Raw genomic sequence first — 21,611 nt, forward strand, 5'->3', positions numbered from 1 at the left:
TTCAAAGAAATCTGAACGTTTTGTATCTGACTTACCTTATTTTTTCAATCACGTGCCGTTACTTTAACCAAAAATATATTGCTTAATTGTGATGTTATCTCTTCAAAGGACCATCGAAATCTGACGACGTTTGCAGTATGATAACATGTGAAATACATAATCTCACGTAAATAGCTTCTCAAGGTTATACATGACAAACGTCTTATTCGATCATTACTAAATCGATAAAAATTTATACATAGTTAAAAAGTTCTCGGGAAACAGTTTGTCCATTACAATTTAAAATAATTTTCAAGAAATTTAATCAGGAAATTAAATGTTATATGCAAACAGAAATATATTTTTATTTTTGTCCGATTTTTATAAAGAATTATTTCTTTCTTTGTTACAACTTATTGGATGATGTATGAAATAAGTACATCATTTCACATTTTTTCTATTTTCTTACTGAATATTTATTCTAATGTAATATAGAAGAATTAAAAATTCTATGATATACGGGATCAATAATGCAACATTCAACTTTTTCAAAGTAAAGGAAAATTGATACGGCTTTCATATAAGAAACACACAATTAAATCCTTCGAACGACAATTTAATTTCTTCTTTACGCAGTACAAAAATTTCATGGTAAGAACACATCTATTTTAGGATCGTATTATAATTTAAAACAATATTTTTTGAAAACAGTTTTTTTAAAAATCTTTAGTATATAAAAAAATAATTTTTTTCAAAATTTTATTAATATGCATAAATAGAGATGTTCTTACAATAAATTTTTATAAATTGTGCACTGTATATAATCATTTAATTTCTTACAAAAAATAAGTTTTTCTTGAAATTTACGCAGTATCATCTAGTTCTTAATGCTCTAAAAAATTTAAATTTTGAAATTCAATATGTTTGTAGTTAAATTGGTGACTCACAATATGCTTTATTCTTTACTTTCATATTATTTTATTTAATTATAATCTAAGAATATGTTCAGGTGGTAAATGTTATTTTTCTTAATCTTCTCGTATTATTTTCCTTCTTAATAAAGATAAGATAAAATTACGTAATTATCATTAACATACACATATTTTACTCATTTACACATTTTGAGTTTATTTTATCTATCTTATCCAATCGTTAAAAAATTGTAACATAAAGGAGAAATTTGCATCAATATTATTGCACAATATAATACATATATTTAAGAAGTTAGAAAAAGATATTTTAGAAAATACAAAATAAACGTATAAAATTATATATTTCTGTTATTCGGCATTTTGGGGAATTATAATTACATTAAATTTCGTTACTAAAATTTTTATTATGTTACAAATAATTAAAAATTATTAAAAATTATAAAAAATATTTAAAAACAATTTATACATAATATAACAAATATATTAATAATAAAATACTAATTTTTATAAAATTGATTTTTATAAAAATTTTTATAAAAATTAATATAAAATAGTAATACTAATATTAATATTAACTATTACATTTACATATTAAATGTACTAAATAAATATTAATAATAAGTCATCAAAATTCTAATTGTTCATTACCTATATATACATATATAAATTTAATATCTTCTATTTATTTAAATACATATCTCAGTATTAATATTCAATAGAGCGTTATATAATCAATATACATAATACACACACACACACACATTTATAAAACATTATAAATATATAAAAAATTATTTCAAATATTTATAATACACAATTGGACGTTTTATAAATAATGGATGCTTTATAGTTGTTGTGCTATATAATTGTTGATGTATGTGTTGTATTTGCATCTATAATAAATTAAGTAGACGTATCGAGCTTCTCATAGAAACGTTGAAGAAATTTTAGTTGGTCGTTTATCTTACGAGAACGTGCTATTAACTTGTCTTTAACGTGTTGCAAATTTAATTGTGGTACATTTTTCTTCGCGAATTCATATATCTGAAATAAATATTATTTTAATTTTAATATTTCATTAATCAGTAATTTCGTAATGAATAATCATGAAAAACGAATGCAAGTTTTTTAAATTGTTAACATAATTATATCGACATAATATAAATTATCTAAAAAAAGAAAAAAAACATACGTACATTATATATATTACAATATAAGATATGTAATACATTTTGATAAAAAAATAATTATTAATATAAACTTTATAAATAAGTATATTTACCTCTTCAAATACGAACCCGGAATACACATTATTAATAATCACATTTAATGCTACATTCACATTAACTTGTCTATAAGAACAAAACAGTATGTATGACACACATACATAATAAATCTTTATAATAAATAAGCAGTATATTTTTATAAAAAAGATGTTATTACCTGTGCTTTAAAATGTCATAAAAATTCAATATTTTTTTAATCATTGTAATATTCTTAGCATGTATCGAAAGAGTAGAAAGAAACATGTTGGCAGTTAAAGTATAAATTTTACGTTCTTTCTCTTTTTTTAGTGTTTCATCTATATTATTATCTTTGAATTGATCTTTTTCAAATGCTTTTAAAAGAAATGTCAGATAATAAATGATAATATTGGAATCGTTGGCATAACTAAAGCATTCCAACACTTTATTATTAATTTTTTCTTTGTTTAGGCTAGATGTTTTTTGCCATATATTGATCCATATAGAAAAGTTTGCAGTCTTTAAACCATTACAATAAGTCCATCTCTGCCACCCAAGCAAAATTCTACGACATATGAAAAGGAAATGTTTTATTTTTTAATATATCTCTTATCAGTATTTAACATATATGTATATATTAATAAATATCTAGAAATAAAATTCAAGTATAATCAAATATAAATATATAAAATTATATATTTATATATAAAATAAGTGTGTCTATATATGTTTTTCTTTCTCTTGTATAATGTCTGTTCACAGATACAGAAAGAATAATGGAAAAATTCAGAAGAAAAATGGAAAAATAAGTTCTATATTAATTCTTATATTGAAAAAAATTAAAATATTAAAAAATCTAAAAAAATTATAGATATAAATAACATATTTTATATATGATTATGTATAAAGATATCTTCTCTCATTTCTTTAAATTATATTTTTTCTAAAAAATTTAATGCATAAATTATTTTTTCAATTATTTTTCAATTATTTATTATGTCATTTTTCCCGTATACGGACAAAAATTATATATATATATATATATATATATATATATATATATGTATGTCAGAAAAGTAATGTATATATGTATAAGTATAAACATATTTTATATACAATAAATATATATTATATATTTATATTTTATCTTATATGGCCTTCTATTCCTAAGTAATATATCAAATATAACACAAGGTTTAAAAAGACACAGAAATATAATGATTAAGACACTTACTTATTTTTTCCACTGTCACGTAGATACAATTCTAATTGACGTTTTGCCATTTTAATGCACAAAGGATTATCGACAATACATGTCCATTTTGCGAGTTGTTGTTTTAAATATTCATCAAAATCGTTAACAGTGGGTACCCTTTGATTGTACATATATTCTTCTATATTATCAAACAGGCTTTTTATTATCTTTAAAATTTCCTACAATTTGGTATAGGAAATAAGTTTTTCTGTGCGATCATTAAATTATTTATATAATTATTATTTATATAAACAAATATAATATATGCGAAAGAAATATACATTGACTAAAACTATTTTATTTCAGTAAGTGATTAAAATATGCTCTGAATTAATCAATTTCTTAAATAATTGTGTTTTTTTATGTCGTTTAAATACATAGAATCTTAATATTTATTTCATACGTTTTGATTCAAAATTTTCTAACTATTATTACACAGAAAATACACATAATTTTATCAATAAACTTTACAATAGACAATGTGAGTACCTACCTTAAAATATACAGGATAATATGTTGAATACAAAAATATATTTGATATTGATTCAAAGATTTTTAGCATAGGATACCATGCTACGTAATCTTTCTCTTGCCATAAATAGCTCGCGAGTTCCCAGAAAATAGGAAAATCAAGTTTTCTCTCCATCGCAAAATGAAACGCGTCATCGATAATTTGCGCTCGATTAAGAACATGTATATTAGTATAGCTTTTAGAATTCAAATAACGTGCAATTCTTCGCCAATTCTCGGGATCATAGTTGACTCGATAGTATCCTATTATTCAACAAATAAATTTTATCCCTTATTTCTTTAAATGAATATAGTAAACAATATTATGAATTGTATATATTTTATTTTCTTATATTTTAAGCCGTATTAGAAATTAAACATGTGTGTATATATATGTATATTATAGTAAAAAATGCAAATTTCTTAACAATATTATCGATTATAAAATTATTTTACGCCGTTAATTGAAATAAAAAATTAAGTTCCAAAAAATTAAGCGATGTACAGAATTGTATAAATTTAACAGCAATATTGTAACATACTTTAAGACTCCTTGACTCGCCGCGATCATGTTGAAATGTAACGTCAAAAGCGAGAAAATACATGCTGAAAATTTTGACGTGCCATTTTTAGATGGAAAGATATTTTGATGAAACAACAACTTCAGATGGTTTCAGCACACTTTTAAAATACTCCAAAAACTATTTTTTTACAGTCAATCAACAATCGTAAAATGATTGTGATATCAGACTTTGTCATGCGGAGTGACTGCGCATGTGCAAAGATCAGACTGGGCCTCATATTACAGTCATTTTACAGCTGTTGATTAATTATAAAGAGAAAAGATAATTTTCGGAATATTTTAAAAGTGTGCTAAAGCTATCTGAAGTGCTGTTTCGTCGAAAATATCTTTTTATCTAAAAATGGCACGCAAAAATTTTCAGCGTGTATTTTCTCGCCTCTGACGTCACAATCTAACATGGCCGCGGCTACCAAGGAACCTTAAAAGAATATTATTATTTGTAATGTGTGAAATATAATTTTAATCTTTATAAAAAAAATATTTAATTATTACAATTGAAATATATAATAAGGATAATTTGTTTGTATAACAAAAGAAAATAAGAAATACTAGTAAAAATACTATTATAATTTAATATTTACCAATTTGTTGTATGTTGACAATGATCCATTTATCTTTATTTTTAATGGGTATTTCCAACACCGGATTTGACTCCGTTAAAAAATAGTAAAAATACTTAATAGTTGTCAAACTTAAGTTAAAATTGATGTTCGTTTCCGTAGTATAGCTGACAGGTATAAAATATGGTGTTTGATCTAATATGTCTTTCGATATTTTCGATATGTTCACTCGATCGCTAGTATAATTTCGGGTGACATTTATTGCAGGAAAAGTCTCCTGTATAGTCCAAATATCCATTATCTGTTCTGCGTTCAAATGATTCTCTTCAGGATTTATATTATCTTTGACAATCTGCATAACGTTCCATAAATTATCAGGGATGTCCACATTAAAAAAAAAATATCTGTAAAATTTGACATTGCGACAATTAACAAAATATATACATATATGTTTGCACTTTTTGATGCAATTTCAAACTTAAACACAGACAGAAGTTATTAATGGGTGTGTAATTTTTGTATATAGTTGAAGAATTAATTTTGTCTAGATGAACTTCGTTTCGCATTAAAAATTACAAATTCATAAACCACATAATTATATAAATTATATATTAAAAATACATTGAAAGCACAGCGTAATGTGAGATGGTATAACTTTCGTTGTTAATATACTATTGCAAAATGCTAATTATATTAAACGCATCATATATAATAATTCTTTAGCATTTTATTATTTATTTTAAATGTAAAACCAAAAATTTCTTCTTGTTGATCAAAAAGTATCGACTTTAAAATATATTTATGCTTAAACTAGATTTTTTTACAAAATTAAGTACGTATCAATAAACTGCGTAAAATAGTACCAATAAATATTATACCCATTATAATTTAATTCTAAAAATTAATTCCCTAATTTTTTAAATCGTTTCTTAATATTTAATTTGTTATATTTAAGAAAATAACATATAATTGTGCATTTATGTGAATATTTGTATATATTAATTTTTTTTATAATTGACCTAATTTCTGTTTTTGTTAAATTTTTAACAGTATTTATAAATATTTAATTTCTGAAATTTTTATTTGTTATTTATGCAAGTTTGAATATTTATTGGATACAATTTCATGAATTTAGTGTATGTTTTTTATTTTTTTAGGATGTTTCCATTTTGGCATTTGTTTTATATTTAATTTCTGTATGCTTGTGTGTGGATGTACATATAATATATATATATTACTTACTGCATTCTTAAATATGTTCTGATACTTATCCAAAATATATCATGGAGTATACTTTCCAACATTCGCCAAAATATGGCTCCTATAATAAAAATATAAAATATATATAATTATATACTATTAAATAAACTTAAAGCACAATGTTCATGAATTCCAAAACCTAGCTAATATAATTTAAAAGAATTAAATTTTTATTTATAAAAGAATTAAATTAAGAATAAATAAATGTACAAAAAGAAATCTAAACTAATTTTGAATTAAAAAATATTTTTCTTAAAACTACAAAATTAAATTAAAAGAAAATAAATGTAAAATTAGAACTTTTTAATCTCTTTTTAGATATTTATAGTTATCAATTTATTTGAACTATTGTTTAATCATATTTACAAATTTATATACATATTACATATATATAATAAATATTTGTAAAAATAGATAGATATATTATATAATAGTCCAATTATTATTCAAATATACAATATATACATACATACCTATGTAAGAAAAAAGAAAAATTGAATTAATTTTAGATATATTGTTTGCATTTTCCGTAATATTAATGATAGAAAATACAGTGTTTAAATGACGAGATTCATGTTTAATTTGGACTACGAACAAGTCCATCATCCGGAAATCATCAAAGGCCTACAAACAGATTGGTTTGATCAAATAAATATATATTCGGTTGCCGCCGTCTAAATTTTTTTCACTAATATTTTATAATAAAGGAATTTAATTATTTACAAGTATATGTACATTTTACTGTGTATTTTTGTCTCAAACATTTCAAAGCTTTTTAACACTAAACAACATTCTGCTATTTTATATTACAAAATATTAAATAATTATATAGTATCTTTATATATATTTATGTATAATATGTAGTTATTTGACATAAAAAATATTTTTTAAATTTCCCAAAATATATACTTGCAAAGTTTTTCTAAGTTATAGTACATAATTAAAATATATATGTTATTGCTTCTGTAATGTTTATATTTTCTAAATAAATAAGATATTGTGAAATATTAAAAAAAAAAAATACATTAGCATTTCTTCTATTTTAAACGAAAATGAGAAGAAAATTTAAGAATATTTTATATAGTCACAATATCCACAAAAAATTTTTTATAATTAATGAATGTAATACAACCTTATCGATGATATATATTTCAAAGAACTTAGTGAAGCCTTCGTTTAACCACCAGTGACATCGACATGATGGATTGAAGAAATTATCAAACCATTCATATGTTATATCATGAACTATTGAGAGCATTAATGTAGTTTTAATCTCAGCAGGATGTAGTTCCTTATTGTAGATAATATCTTCATTGTACATAATATCTGTTTCGCTGAAAATTATTCGTAAATAGTGCTGTTATTTCAAAACATTTTATTTTAGGCTCTTGCATAGTTTGCTTATATTTATAAAAATTAATATATGTTGTACATATATTAGTTGCAAGATAATTCAAAAATTGTCAAACTAAAACAGAATTTTAAGCATAAAAATAGATCAATTATAAACGTTGATAGACAAAAAAATAGTTTTCTGCACCAATTTATTGAATGTATTATGTTAATTATATGTTATTATTTTGTATAACTTTATGTGCATACCTCTTTCTTGCTCTTTCTCAAAACTAAAGTAAGCGATAATTTTATTTTTCAATATTCTTCACATATCTTTCTTTCGATGTGATAAAATAAATCTTTTAGCAATTTTTTGATTAATACAAAAAATGTACAAATTATACTCATACAATGAATTCAATGATAATAACACAAACATATGTTTTTAACATTATAACTTAAAATTACTAAAATTAATTAAAAATTTTTTGAATTCTTGATTTGAGATAATATAATAACGAAACAGTTTTTAAACGTATAAATCTGACTATTACACGATTATAAATGTAAGTTATTTTATTATAATATTACACATGTGTCATCATCATTTATTAAAATTATTTAATTATATAAATTACTTTAGGCATAAATATAAAAATATTTTTTTAAATATGTATATATATTAATATTATATTATAAATATAGTAATATTTTTAATAATATATTTATTATATTTATAAATATATTAAATAATATTTATAAATAATCTATATAATTAATATTTTAAATATATTAATATTATATTATAAATATATTAGATATTAAGGTGATCGAGTAAATGCTGTTATAAATCTTAGTTTAATAATAAGCCAACTCCAACAATAAGCGTAAAGAAATGCAAAACTTTGTATTTTTAAATTCTAATAACTATAAATAATTTTATATTTCAATTAATTATAATTATAATTATTTCTTAAATATATTACTTGTAAAATACGAATCCACAAGTCTGCCAGATTTTCTCCTCAAAATTCGGAATAGCGATATAATCAACCTTCGGAACGCTTCTTTTGATCTCCCAATTCTTCTTTAAATACATAGTTACATTTTCAACGACATATTGCGCGAATTTCATGTGGGATACCAAATGCGGTCTGCACCAGATATTGACCACATTCTCCGACGAATCAAGAACCGGATACAGATTATCAAACTCGTACATCACGATTGTTACGTCGTTCGGAGATATTGCAGGTGTCGTGTGGAAATGAGTAATCATCATCGTATCCAAAAGTTCGTATTCTCGTATCGGCGTATTCGATAAAACTTTGTATATTTTGTCATGTTCCACGGAAATGTTAAAAGTGGCACTTAATTCCGGCTCGTCCAAACATGGAAAGAATGCTCGGGCTCTTCTCGGCTGGTTTACTGCGAACACCAGTCTGCGACATTTTAATGACATGCTTATTTAGAGAATGACAACTTTTCAGCAATTATTGGTACAAAAATTATTAAGGATTGGAGAATTATTATGTCTTTTGATTTGTAGCTAAAATATAATAATACACTTTCAAAATACTCCGAAAACTATTCTTTTCCCCTGACAGTCAATCAATAATCGTAAAATAATTGAAACATCAGATTTTGTTAGGCAGAATGACTGATGCGCATGTGCAAAGGACAGACTGAGCCTCATATTACAATTATTTTACAGCTGTTCATTAATTATAAAGAGAAAAGGATAGTTTTCGGAATATTTTAAAAGTGTGCTGAAACCATCTGAAGTTGTTTGTTTCATCAAAATATCTTTTTATCTAAAAATGGCACGCAAAAATTTTTAACGTGTATTTTCTTGCTTCTGACGTCACAATCCAACATGGCCGCGGCGAGTACCAAGAAACCTTAATATACATATATTATGTCAAGAATTATAATCTTATTCAGACATAAAAAATAACTTTATATATGCGACATGTAATTGTAAAACAATATATTTTATTTAGAATTTTTTATATATTTTATATATTTTTTTATATTTTTAATATATTTTATATTGTAAAACAATATAAAGCATATCACAAAAAAATTATGCATATTATAATTTTTGATGATAATGAAATTATTTGTTAAATATAATAATAAATGTTTACAAAATTTAATATATGAATATATATATATATATATATATAATATAAAATTTTTATATTTTTATATTGTTTATGTATTATATATACATATATATTGCTTATTTTTAATTTACTTTGAAATTTACTCACATTTTATGTCCATAATAGTTTAGGTCCAAAGTTCGCAAAAACTTCTCCGAAGTAAATTGAGCTAATAAATTTGAAAATTTTATTCTCACAATATATACTCCATACTCTAACAATAAGTTGTTTGCATGCCATAGGAAATCGATGAAATTAAGAATGATAGTTTCAGCTGCAGTATCACGTGTAAACTTCGGTGAATAAATCATTCCACTATCAGCCGATTTTACAGTTAATTTCATTATAGATATATAAGGTGATACATGTAAAGTTAGGTTTTGCATTTCACAATTAATAAAAACTGTGATATTGGAATCGCCCCACAACATGTGTCTTGACCCCAGTTTCATCTTCAAGTTATAATGAAGCGGTAACAGACAGTTCGACGAAAATGCCATTACCATCGCAACGATGTATAATAAAATATTTAATGACAGTTTTAGAAACATCATGTCAATCTTTGTTTCAAATATCTGCAAACACATATTTTAATTAAGAGTAGAATAAAGAACAAAAATAGACAAGTATAAGTATAAGGAAAATGTAAAACTGTCGACTCCTGTCCGAGGGAAGGGAAACATATCAAAAAATTGCAGCAATCTAAAAAATCCATTTAAACAGTTGTAAACTTTTATGAAAATTTTTTTATATACATTGCGTTTTATATACTTGCATTACATGATGTATCTTAAGCTTAAGTTAATAAATTTATGTTTTCTATTATATTAATTTAATTTTTTCGAAAGTAAAGAACATTGATACGAGTCTTATGTAAAAAACAAAATATAAATTCTTTGGGAAATTTAAATTGTTAAAATTTAAATAATTAAAATTCAATATTTTTGTCATATTTTTCTCTGCATCTCATAATATGGTTTATATTCTAACTTTATATTATATCGACGGAAATAACTTTTTTCTACTTTCTGTAATTATCATATTAAAATTATTTTTGACATATACACATACATTTAAACAATTAATTGTTTTGATGAAATATATTATCATGTCATAATTAAGTGTTAAATTCTTTTACGATTCTTGTTACAAATTTCTGATTCTTAGTTTCAGTTAATTAAAATAGAAGTATATATGTATATATTTTGTTTTGCTAAGCATTATTTGATTAATTATGTGATAAAAACAATATCTGTAATTTTATAAAATTGCTAAGTTTTATATAGCTGTATAATATTCGATTTGACTATAATTTTTTTTCTTAACTGATCTGGTGACTTCAAACTTCGAGATTTAAAGAGATTGCAAAGGTAATTAAAGCGTGAAATAAAAATAATTCTTCGAGATTTATTTATTATATTATCTGTCGATGATATCTCTCGGAAAGACTTTATAAATATATTGATTTCTAAAATTTTGATCGTTTGAAAGTTGACGATAGCGACACTTTTACATGTATTTGTATATATATAAGTACAATATGTGCACATCTGTTTGAATTATATGTTGTATCAAAGGCTATTTAAAAAGCGACAATACAGATGATGAGAAATATATAAATCAAATTTTTCTAGAAATTACACGAAAACGCGAAAAATATTAATACTAATTTAAAATTTTGTTTAATAAAACAGAAATACATATATTTAAATTGTTAATTACCTATAGTTCCAGCTAATAATCTAAATTGTGTACACTTTTTCTGCTCTGAAATAAAAAAATCTAAACATATTTTATTTCTCGCAAGTTTATTTTGAAAAATTATCAAGTTTACGAATGTGTTTTTATATTCTTTTAATGCAATTATATAAATTTCTCTCATGCATGGTAATGTATCATGAATTCTCTCGCATATTTTTTAAAAAGATTTATCTAAATGTGTGTATATTTCATGACTTACCCTGTTTATTGAATCACGACTCGTTATTTTAACCGTGTATCCCTCAATCCTATTCCAAGGATCATCGAAAACTGACGATGTTTCGATATGACAAAATATGAAATACATAGTGTAAATAATTCTTCTCAAGGTTATACTTAACATGCGTCTTATTCGATTGTTACTCGATCGGGAAAGTCAATACATGGTTAAACTCTCGAGAGATACACTTTGATTTTATATTTAAAATAATTTTTCTTGAAAAGCATTCAAGAAATCCAATCAAATGATTACATGTTCATAGAAATTTATTTTTTACACTTTTTCTAATGTTTATACAAAATTATTTTATAGCGATAATTATATTAAATTTTATAAAAAACAAGTACAACATATCACATTTTCTTCTATCTTTATTAGATTATTATTTTATTTTTTTATTTTGCGGATTTTTTTATATTTAACTTTGCTTACACTTTGTTTACATATTTAGAGGCAAGATTTAACAACATTTAATGATATTTTTTTACTTTTTTTCCTTTTTTTCTCGCAGTAAATGTTAGAATTCATAAATGTGTTCAATATAATATGTTCAAAAGTTTACTTTGTTTTTATCTTTTCATATTACTTTCCTTCTTAATAACGATAAGATAAAATTAGTCGTCATTAACATTCAAATATTTTATTCATTTATACATTCTAATTTTATTTTATTTATCTCATCCAACCATTAAAAAATTGTAACATAAAAGAGAAATTCGCATCAATATTACTGCACAATGATATACATAATATTTAAGAAATTATAGAAAAATTTTTCAGAAGATACGAAATAAACATAAAATTATATATTTTTAGCACTCGGCATTTTGGAATTATAATTACATAAAATTTTATTATTAAAACTTTTAATATTTTACAAAAAATTAAATCAATAAATATATGTATAATATTATAAAAATGCATTAATAACAAAATACTAATTATCATAAACATTAATATAAAATAATAATGCTAATATTAATATTAATTATTACATTTAAAGTAAATATTACTAATAAATAATATATTAATGTTTATATCCCAAATATATATAGTATATATATTTTATATCTTATATTTATTTAATATATTAATATTTAATAGAGTGCTATAAGTATAATCAATATAAAGAAAATTATATACATTTGTGTTTGTGAGTATATAATAAAAATTACATAAATATAATTAACATTTATATTAATACTAAAATTGAATTATATGTGTGTATATATATATATATATATATATATATATGTATATGTATATCCTATATGAGGCGCATTTTTAATTTTTAAAGTAAGGTCCGGTTTGAAATGAGAAAAGATCTTGACATATAAATTTAATTCATTAGAATAAAAAATTTCTAGCTTACTTTATTGCAATAAATTTTGTGTTCTGCTATCGAACAAGCGAATTCAAACATCGTATTAAAATAATGATTAAAGAGATTAACGTAGGTTCTTAAATGCAGATCCCATTTGAATACTTTTATGCAATACAATCAATAATTAAGGTATTGGATTTTCGTGCGTCGTTGATACGTTCATTAAATTCGTATAAACGTCTTAAATAGCTGATTTCTGTCAAAAAATATTAATGAAACGTTAATTTGATAATTAAATTTAAAAATAATAATATATTAAGAATATTAAAATAGTAATACGTTGTAAAATGATACACTATAATATCTTATTCGCAAATAATATTTTTTTTACAGAAATCAGTTTATAACTGTCAAAAATATTAATCCAGTTTAAAATATTGTAACATATTATTTAAAACATTACTTTTACTTATGTAATATATATTAATATGAAAATTTAATTAGCAAATAAACGCATCAAATAGCTGCTTTCTTTAAAAAGTGTTAATTAAGCGTTAATTTGCTAATTTAGTAGTAAAATTATATGTTAAAAAAATTAAAATAGTGAAATGTTGTAAATAATATGTTATAATATCTTATTCTGGATTAATATTTTTTTCCCAGAAATTAGCTGATAACTGTCAAAAATATTAATCGAATTTAAAGTATTATAACTTATTATTTTAAATATATTAGTTTTAATTCTGTAACATATATTATTATTATAAATATTTAATCAGCAAATAACCTCTTAAATAGCAGATTTCTGTCAAAAAATATTAATTTGTTAGTTAAATTTTGAAATAATAATATATTAAAAATATTAAGATAGTAATATGTTGTAAAATAATAACATATATTTTTTTATTTGATCGCTTTTTTAGTTGAAAATTTTGAAAAATTGCGAAATTTAATTACATTTATATTATTGTTTTTGATACAATCGAATATACTACACTCGTTACATTGTTTAATCGAAGAAAATATACTATATAGTTATATAGTTTGATCATATAAATCATTATAATCGATCTTGAAATAGAGTTTAATCAAGTAAGAGATAAAAATTCTAAATTTATCGAGATACATAAAGAAACATCATTTCGATTAGTAGTATTTAAATTAAATCATTGTGAAGATTACATGGAACATTGGTCATAGTCGTATGAAAGCCGATCGAGTATAAATATTATATCTACAAAAAAGGAAAATTGTTATGTTAGAAACGTTACAAACGTTATGCGTTTTACTAAAAGTGTTAATGCTAACGAGAATGACCGTAACGTTTTCGTCAGGAAATCTAGGGATTCTGGAGAATCTTTGAAGCTTCGGTCCAAGAAGTTACGAAGAAAAGTATTCTCGTGTACTTTAATTTATATACTTTACGCAAATAAAAGATTTTTTTCATGAAGAAAATTGAATGTTATATATTGCAGATAATACACTAATTGTGTAATTAAAACTGTATAATACAACAACTAAAGAGTTTTAATTTTAAAAAAATGTATATAAACTATATTAATTTTACTTCACACATTCAAAAATCTATGTTATGTAGTCAAATTTAAACTTAAAAATAAATTTAATTCAGACGATATATTAAAATTTTTAAACAATATGTATTATAATATAATTGTTAGATTTAAAAGAAAGAATTTTAAAAATTAATGATTTTGTTGATTTATAATAATTTTATTTTTTGTTACTTAATAAGTTTGTGACACATTTACATAAATTGTATGTAATTTCTAAAACATTTTTATTTCTCTAGATATGTTTAAATTTACTAATTTTTGTTTAAAACTTGCAGAGTAAATTATTTTTTATTTAACGAAATTTATATAGAAAATCAGAATTTTTTAGTTAAAATAATTCGCATGCTCAACGGATAGTATCCGTCGGATACTAAACATCGAAGTGAAAGATTGGTGCAGTTGAACTTCGAATTGGGGACAATTAATCAATCTATCAATAATATGCGCAATAAGCTGTCACTTTTGCTATATGTGAGAATTTATATACACTATTTATCACTTAATATATATATATATTATTTTATGATCATGAAGAAAATGTTAATAAAAATATACATATCATATATACATGTATGTTAAAAAAATATGAACATTATTGAAATTTTCAGTGATAACAAACGCACTTGTGAAAAAGAAAGTCAAGATAAGATATCGTTACTCATTAAAAGAAATTAATTAATTTTAATTTGAAACTAATATAAAAACTGAATTATGCGACAAAATTCCTTTAACAATCAAAGAAAGACAAGATCCTATGATTTATTTATTAAAAGAAATAGTTGTAAATTCTTATTAGCTTTTATTAATAACTCATTCTTGCAAGACTTTCTCCTTAACAAAAGAAAAAATGATATTCAAGAAGATATCTCGATCAAAAACAAAATAAAATTTTTTTAAATGTGATTGTATAGTTAATGCATTTAAAACATTACAGTTATACAAGTAAATTAATATATGCAAAAACATTTTTTTTTTAATAAAAAATTTCTTACTTTAAAGTTTTAAATAAACATGAATGCCATAATGAGATAAGTTGGAATCGTTTTTCAAAAAGTCATTAGATTCTTCTCTAAGATAACATCTATGCAACTAGCAAATTTACGGAGTACGGAATTCTCTACCACTTTCTAATAAAGCATTGACTTGGCCTAATTAAAAAGCGTTTGTCATTTTCGTGCTATGATACTGAATTAATATGATAATATATAAAACTTTAATCTCTAAAATGATATACTTTTTATTTATCATTCGGTAAATTCTTTAAAGCTAATTTACGAATCGCAAGTTATATTTTTCTCTTACGTATTAAGATTTCTCATTGTGACAGATCACGATGGATCTGCATTCGAGCAATCATACAACTTCTAGTAAATATAGAGTTTATTACGTATCTTTGAAAAATGAATTATGAAATGACAATGATAAGTTCACATACAGATATATATATATATATATATATATATATATATATAAACGTATAATACAGACAGTATAATTTCAAATATCCCATAGATGTAAAACTCATCGTTTCTTCTTAACATACATATATACAAACAATTAATTATTTGCCGGCTATATAATATTCATTGAAGCGTCGGATTCAGTATTGCGTCTTCTGTGTCGCTTCTTAGAGCTATAATATTATTCAGACAAAGTTTAAAGTTTGGTCTATCATTCGCTTCACTCCAGCAACGCTGCATTAGTTGGTATAACGAGAATGGACAGTTGAGTGGCATCTGCAATCTGCCTCCCGTGCATACATAATCCATCACTTCGAGATAAGTTTTGGTAGAATAAGGTTGCTCATCTAACGATGTAATCTCCCACATTAGTATTCCAAATGACCAAACATCGCTCTGAGAAGTAAATATTCCGTTCATTAGGGATTCTGGTGCCATCAAGCGAAAAGGAAGCAGACCTCCTCCTTCCTAAAATATAATTTTAAAAAAGTTAAATTTTCTATTCTAAATATCCATTTTTGCAATAAGTATTCTTAAGCAAAAACCGATTACTAATATTTTCCATTATACATTATACATATACAGGGTGTCCCATTTTAATCTCCCCAGGCAAACATCTCGAAAAATATGGAAGATACGAAAATATGTTTCAGACAAAAGTTGTAGGACTTGAAGGGGGACAGATGATGAAAATATGGATTTGACCTTGAATGACCTATTGAAAGTCAGGTCAAGGTCATCCTTGTTTTCTTAAATAGAACCCCCTATTTTTTATTGCATATTCTTGTAGGCCTTGTTGAGACGTTTACAAAACACTACCTATTGATGTCTCTTACGCAAGCCGTTTCTAAGATACGAAGTTTCAAATTTGACATATCATCGGCATTTGCATTATCCAATGTACACCGTGGGGAGGTTGTTCATTCAAATTGTGTATGTGTGCGTGTGTGTGCTTCTTTAGTAAAACTTTTATCTCTCTTTCTCTACCATTTTCTTATTCTTTCCCTTACATTAAAATAACCAGAAGAAAAATAATTAGAGAAAAGTTTTACTACAGAAGCACACAAACACACACATACACACAAAGTCTCCTTTTTAGGGCCACTTGATGTACAAATTTGACTGAACAACCTCCCCGCGGTGTACATTGGATAATGCGAATGCCGATGATATGCCAAATTTGAAGCTTCGTATCTTGGGAACGGCTTGTGTAAGAGACATCAATAGGTAGTGTTTTGAAAATGTCTCGGCAAGGGCTAGAAGAATATCCAATAAAAAATAGGGGGTTACATTTAAGAAAACTTCGATGATCTTGACCTGACCTTCAATAGGTCACTCAAGGTCAAATCCACATTTTCATCATCTGTCCCCCTTCAAGTTCTACCACTTTTGTCTGAAACATTTTTCTGTATCTTCGATATTTTTCGAGATGTTTACCTGGGGCGATTAAAATGGGACACCCTGTATATTGGAGAAATACATATAAAAATATATGCATAGTCTTCATTTTTCTTAAATTCTATTTGACTTACAGATATAATATATAATAATATAAAAAGTCGCTACAATAAAAAAATACTTTGAAAAAGTTTCATCTTTTTTAATTAATTATATCTACCTGGCGATAATAGTCATTTCTGTAAATATCTCTAGCAAGTCCGAAATCACCGATTTTGACGATACGATTCTCACGATCTCTCGCAGACACTAAACAATTTCGGCACGCGAGATCTCTATGCACAAAGCGCAGCTCTTCTAAATAGCAACAGCCTCGCGCAACATCTTCGCACATAGCGAGCAAGTCTTGTAGACGCAGAGCGTGTAAATCAGAAGGTTGTAATATTTGACACTCTCTCAAATATGTTTGCAGATCAGTTTCCATTAATTCCAACACGAGTAATGGAGAATCCCCGTCTAAGCAGATAGCTAGTAATCTTAACACATGTTCGTGTCTAAAGTGACTCATAAGCTTAGCCTCTTGCAAGAATTTCTTTTTTTCTTCCACGGAAGCACCCTTTTTTAACATTTTTATGGCAACGAATGTCTCTGATCCCGGTTCTTCTAAATCCTTGACATTCCCTTGATACACCTGCAAAATATTGAAAATTAATGTAACTTTTATTAAACAAGAAAAGATAATTTAATTTTATATAACATTATACATATATATTTTAATATATTTTAAATAATTCAACGAAAAAATATTAAGTGCACATGTATGTCTCATAAAAATTAATGTATTACTAATTCTTTTAAAAAGTTGATTTATATATCCGAAAAAATTGTATTCTCATCTTAAGTATATGCCACTTATCTTTATAATATCTTCCACTAAAATAGGCGCCAAAAGGATCCTCTTAATTTAGGAGGAAAATTCTCTAAAGAAATATTCTTAACATGCAAGAATATATACTTAATGAGATGTTTTTCTATCCGTGTATTATTAAAATTATTTATCGATATAACAAAAAACAGTCTTACAAATGGACATTTGTTACTTATTACATGTATATTTAAATGTTACACATATAATTAAATATTTTTTATGTATTTGACATAGTTAAATACACACTTTTGCTTATTATGTTATTATTTTTAATATTAATTGTAAACTTATAAATTTAAATAATATTTTATTAATTTTTATCTTACATTTATTATTAATTTATTATATTTATTTATTGAGGCGCTGAAATTGCAAAAAAAAGAAGAATATATTCTCCATTTAATATAAAAGATGGAAATATTCTTATTCATTAAGAATATCTATTAAGAGGACTTATTAACGCATTTCAAGAAAACAATTTTTTTTGGTGTATAATTTACTAAGAAATGTGTATTTTTCATTTCTACATCTAAATATTAATGACTTAAAATATGACGTTACGACAATTTTACCTTTCCGAATACGCCCCTTCCAAGGTGTTTTGTTAGTGTGATCTGCTCACGTTTGATTGTAGTCAGCATAAATTTATTTGGATTAAATTGCAACGCAGGACTGTATAGCGCATTGAGCTGAACGTTTCCGATAGGTACCTCATGTAGAATCCTAGTCAAAGCCTGCTCGTTATCTTCTTTGCGTTGTCGGTATACTATTATAAAGTTATGATATATTTAAATAATATTATGCATTGCAAATTTAAAATTTGCTCTTTTAACAAGTAAGTTAACTTTTTTTTAGAAAATCTCTCTACTTACTACATTAATCATAATTTGTAATTAAAAAAATGTGTATCGAATACTTACAACAATAAATAAGATAGCAGATGCAGGTTACAATAACGATAGGAACAAGGCTTAACATCAATGTTAGATTATATTGCGTAGCTCGAATTATCCAATCATCACCTTTGTTACATAAAAATATAGTTTTAATTTTCTTGTCTTATTTGAATATTTCTACTTATAATTTTATCATTAAAAATATTTAATTCTTAAAATTCTGTAATACATTTATATGCATGTCAAATAAACAGATCATATTAAAATATTTACATATTATCATATTTGCTTACCAAGTGTTTGAAAAATAAATCTTTCATCAGATGGCCATGTAAAGTTCTCGTACTCAGGATATGTCAGTATCAAACGAAACTTGTATAAAGTTGCCGGTAGCAAGTTTTCTATATAATACATTACTGTCTCATTATTTGTCTCGAAATTATCTGCGATTTGCCACTTTTGAATCGCATCATTTTTGTATTCCAGTATGTAATGGATCGTCAGATTAACGCTAGGAATCCACGAAATATTCATATTGTTTTTGTTAACTCCGCTCAAAGATATATTGTTCGGTTCCGAGTACGTGTACACAGTTTTGCTCAAACTGTCATTATATAAATTGCTGTAGTTAGTTGGATATACACGTACATATACAAAGTATTTCTGTTCTGGCAGCAACGGTTGGAGTATTGTAAAAAGTTTGTTGTCTACTTTATTATTAATAAATGGTTCTTCTATCGGTTGCGTACTGTTCACCGAGTTAATTGTTTCCCAATATACTCTATAAGTTACTGTCGTACAATTCAGTTTCGTGGGTGGAATCCAGTAAACTGCCGCTATAGTCGGCGTCAGAACCTGAACGTTCACATTTTCCGGTGCATTGAGTTTGCTTTCGTTAGTTCTTAGTTTGACTTCCGATCGGAATTGCAGGTCCATCGATAATTGATCAGAGTAAAAATTGCTCACAGCTAGCTTCAGCTTGTATTTTGTAAACGGTGTTAAATCCTGAATATCATAATATTGCTCGTATGTCTGTATATAGAATTCATCGAACTTGTTATGAAGATTATTATTCAAACAGCTTATGTAGATGATATATTTAATAGTAGGTATGTTGTTTTTGCATTTGTGCTTGCGATTTGGTTTTGTAAAGCTCAAAACAATACTGTGCGCTGTTATTTTTACTATTGTAATATTATAATTCTTTTCATCAGGCGTAAGGCATTCCGTCAGAGGATACGGTTGTAAGGAGGATGATTTACCAAACGATATTAGGGGTTTAAAATATTCCGTGCTTTTTATTATTTGCACGTGTTTAGATGCGTTTTTTTCACTGTCGACAAGTGCATACTTCTTTTTTAAAATATAAAGATAAGAATCTGATATTTTGAAATTATATCCACTTATATAAATGTTTGTTTCATCAATTATAAAATAATGCAGATACTTCGTGCCAATTGCAGCGATTGAAATTGAATTACATTTATTTATTTTAATGTTCGCCACAAATAATTCGTGTTTATCTAGCCAGTATATTAATGGCTCCTCTGTATTTGTGATAACAAGCTCTATTTGATAAATTTCTAATAATGATACATTGTATGGACAAAAGGTCATATCGGATTTTAAAAAAGATTGCACATTTCTTCCTTCAAGATCCGATTTCATTATTACATACTGTATATGTGACTCTGCATCTAACTTTTCTATCCAGTATAAAAATCTGGAAAATATATATATTATTATATATGTGTATTATAAAACATAATTTTAAACGTGAAGTTAAAAAAATTATAAACTTAAGATCTTACAATTTTATGATAATTAATAATTTTATGATTCTTTATCTTTATTACAAAATTATAGTGAATTACTGCAAAATTGGAAAATAATATAGATTCTTAACTGAAAGACACATAAGTGTTAATTTTTTTAGTGAATAAAAGTTAGCGTACCCTATAGATGGCTGTGTAGTTAAATAAAGACTTTTCTCTCTGCTCAAGATCTTATCATATTTGACTATGCCATTTTGCCACATTGTTAAGTCCAGCTTTATAATGGAATTCGCTAACAATAAGATGTCATATTCCATCCAATATAGATTTCTTCCTATCCAATCGATGTTAATAGAGTAGGCATATTGTTTTAATCTAATTATTTTCGTAATATTATTTTTATTCATATCCCCTATCATTAAATCTTGTACAGACCCATACTCATTATT

General features: G+C 24.6%; 2 protein-coding genes and 1 long non-coding RNA gene across 3 annotated transcripts in view; 1 reads left to right on the plus strand and 2 right to left on the minus strand.

Annotated features, from left to right (window-relative positions):
* LOC145945592 (uncharacterized) overlaps positions 1 to 21,611 on the plus strand; it is a 290,305-nt gene that overhangs the window by 51,193 nt on the left and 217,501 nt on the right. The gene's annotated exons all lie outside the window — the stretch shown is intronic.
* On the minus strand, positions 1,815 to 10,137 carry LOC145945526 (aminopeptidase N-like). Its single transcript, XM_083054587.1, has 8 exons — positions 9,935 to 10,137; positions 8,645 to 9,100; positions 5,085 to 5,467; positions 3,980 to 4,184; positions 3,390 to 3,527; positions 2,598 to 2,720; positions 2,194 to 2,263; positions 1,815 to 1,955 (listed from the first exon to the last, which is right to left on the minus strand). The coding sequence occupies exons 1-8, from the start codon at positions 10,135 to 10,137 to the stop codon at positions 1,815 to 1,817; spliced, it is 1,719 nt and encodes a 572-aa protein (XP_082910713.1).
* LOC145945253 (proto-oncogene tyrosine-protein kinase ROS-like) lies at positions 16,215 to 21,096 on the minus strand. The gene is made up of 5 exons (XM_083054132.1): positions 19,681 to 21,096; positions 19,412 to 19,513; positions 19,064 to 19,257; positions 17,784 to 18,254; positions 16,215 to 16,633 (listed from the first exon to the last, which is right to left on the minus strand). The coding sequence occupies exons 1-5, from the start codon at positions 21,053 to 21,055 to the stop codon at positions 16,289 to 16,291; spliced, it is 2,487 nt and encodes an 828-aa protein (XP_082910258.1). The 5' UTR covers positions 21,056 to 21,096; the 3' UTR covers positions 16,215 to 16,288.

The sequence above is a fragment of the Prenolepis imparis genome, unplaced genomic scaffold, assembly GCF_030444845.1.
Source record: "Prenolepis imparis isolate NDT839.2.m4 unplaced genomic scaffold, iyPreImpa1.0 SCAF_14, whole genome shotgun sequence".
NCBI lineage: Eukaryota > Metazoa > Arthropoda > Insecta > Hymenoptera > Formicidae > Prenolepis > Prenolepis imparis.

Bases quoted from the DNA above. Each gene is read 5' to 3' on its own strand.
- LOC145945526 (XM_083054587.1), bottom strand. From the start codon at position 10,137: ATGATTTATTCACCGAAGTTTACACGTGATACTGCAGCTGAAACTATC. The intron at 5,468-8,644 runs GTAATATATTTA...CAAATTTTACAG, and splicing joins TGTGGATTCGTATTTTACAA to ATATTTTTTTTTTAATGTGG. The intron at 1,956-2,193 runs GTAAATATACTT...TATTTATTTCAG, and splicing joins CCGGGTTCGTATTTGAAGAG to ATATATGAATTCGCGAAGAA.
- LOC145945253 (XM_083054132.1), bottom strand. From the start codon at position 21,055: ATGAAATCGGATCTTGAAGGAAGAAATGTGCAATCTTTTTTAAAATCC. The intron at 19,514-19,680 runs GTAAGCAAATAT...TATGTAACAAAG, and splicing joins ATTTATTTTTCAAACACTTG to GTGATGATTGGATAATTCGA. The intron at 19,258-19,411 runs GTAAGTATTCGA...ACTTTATAATAG, and splicing joins CTGCTATCTTATTTATTGTT to TATACCGACAACGCAAAGAA.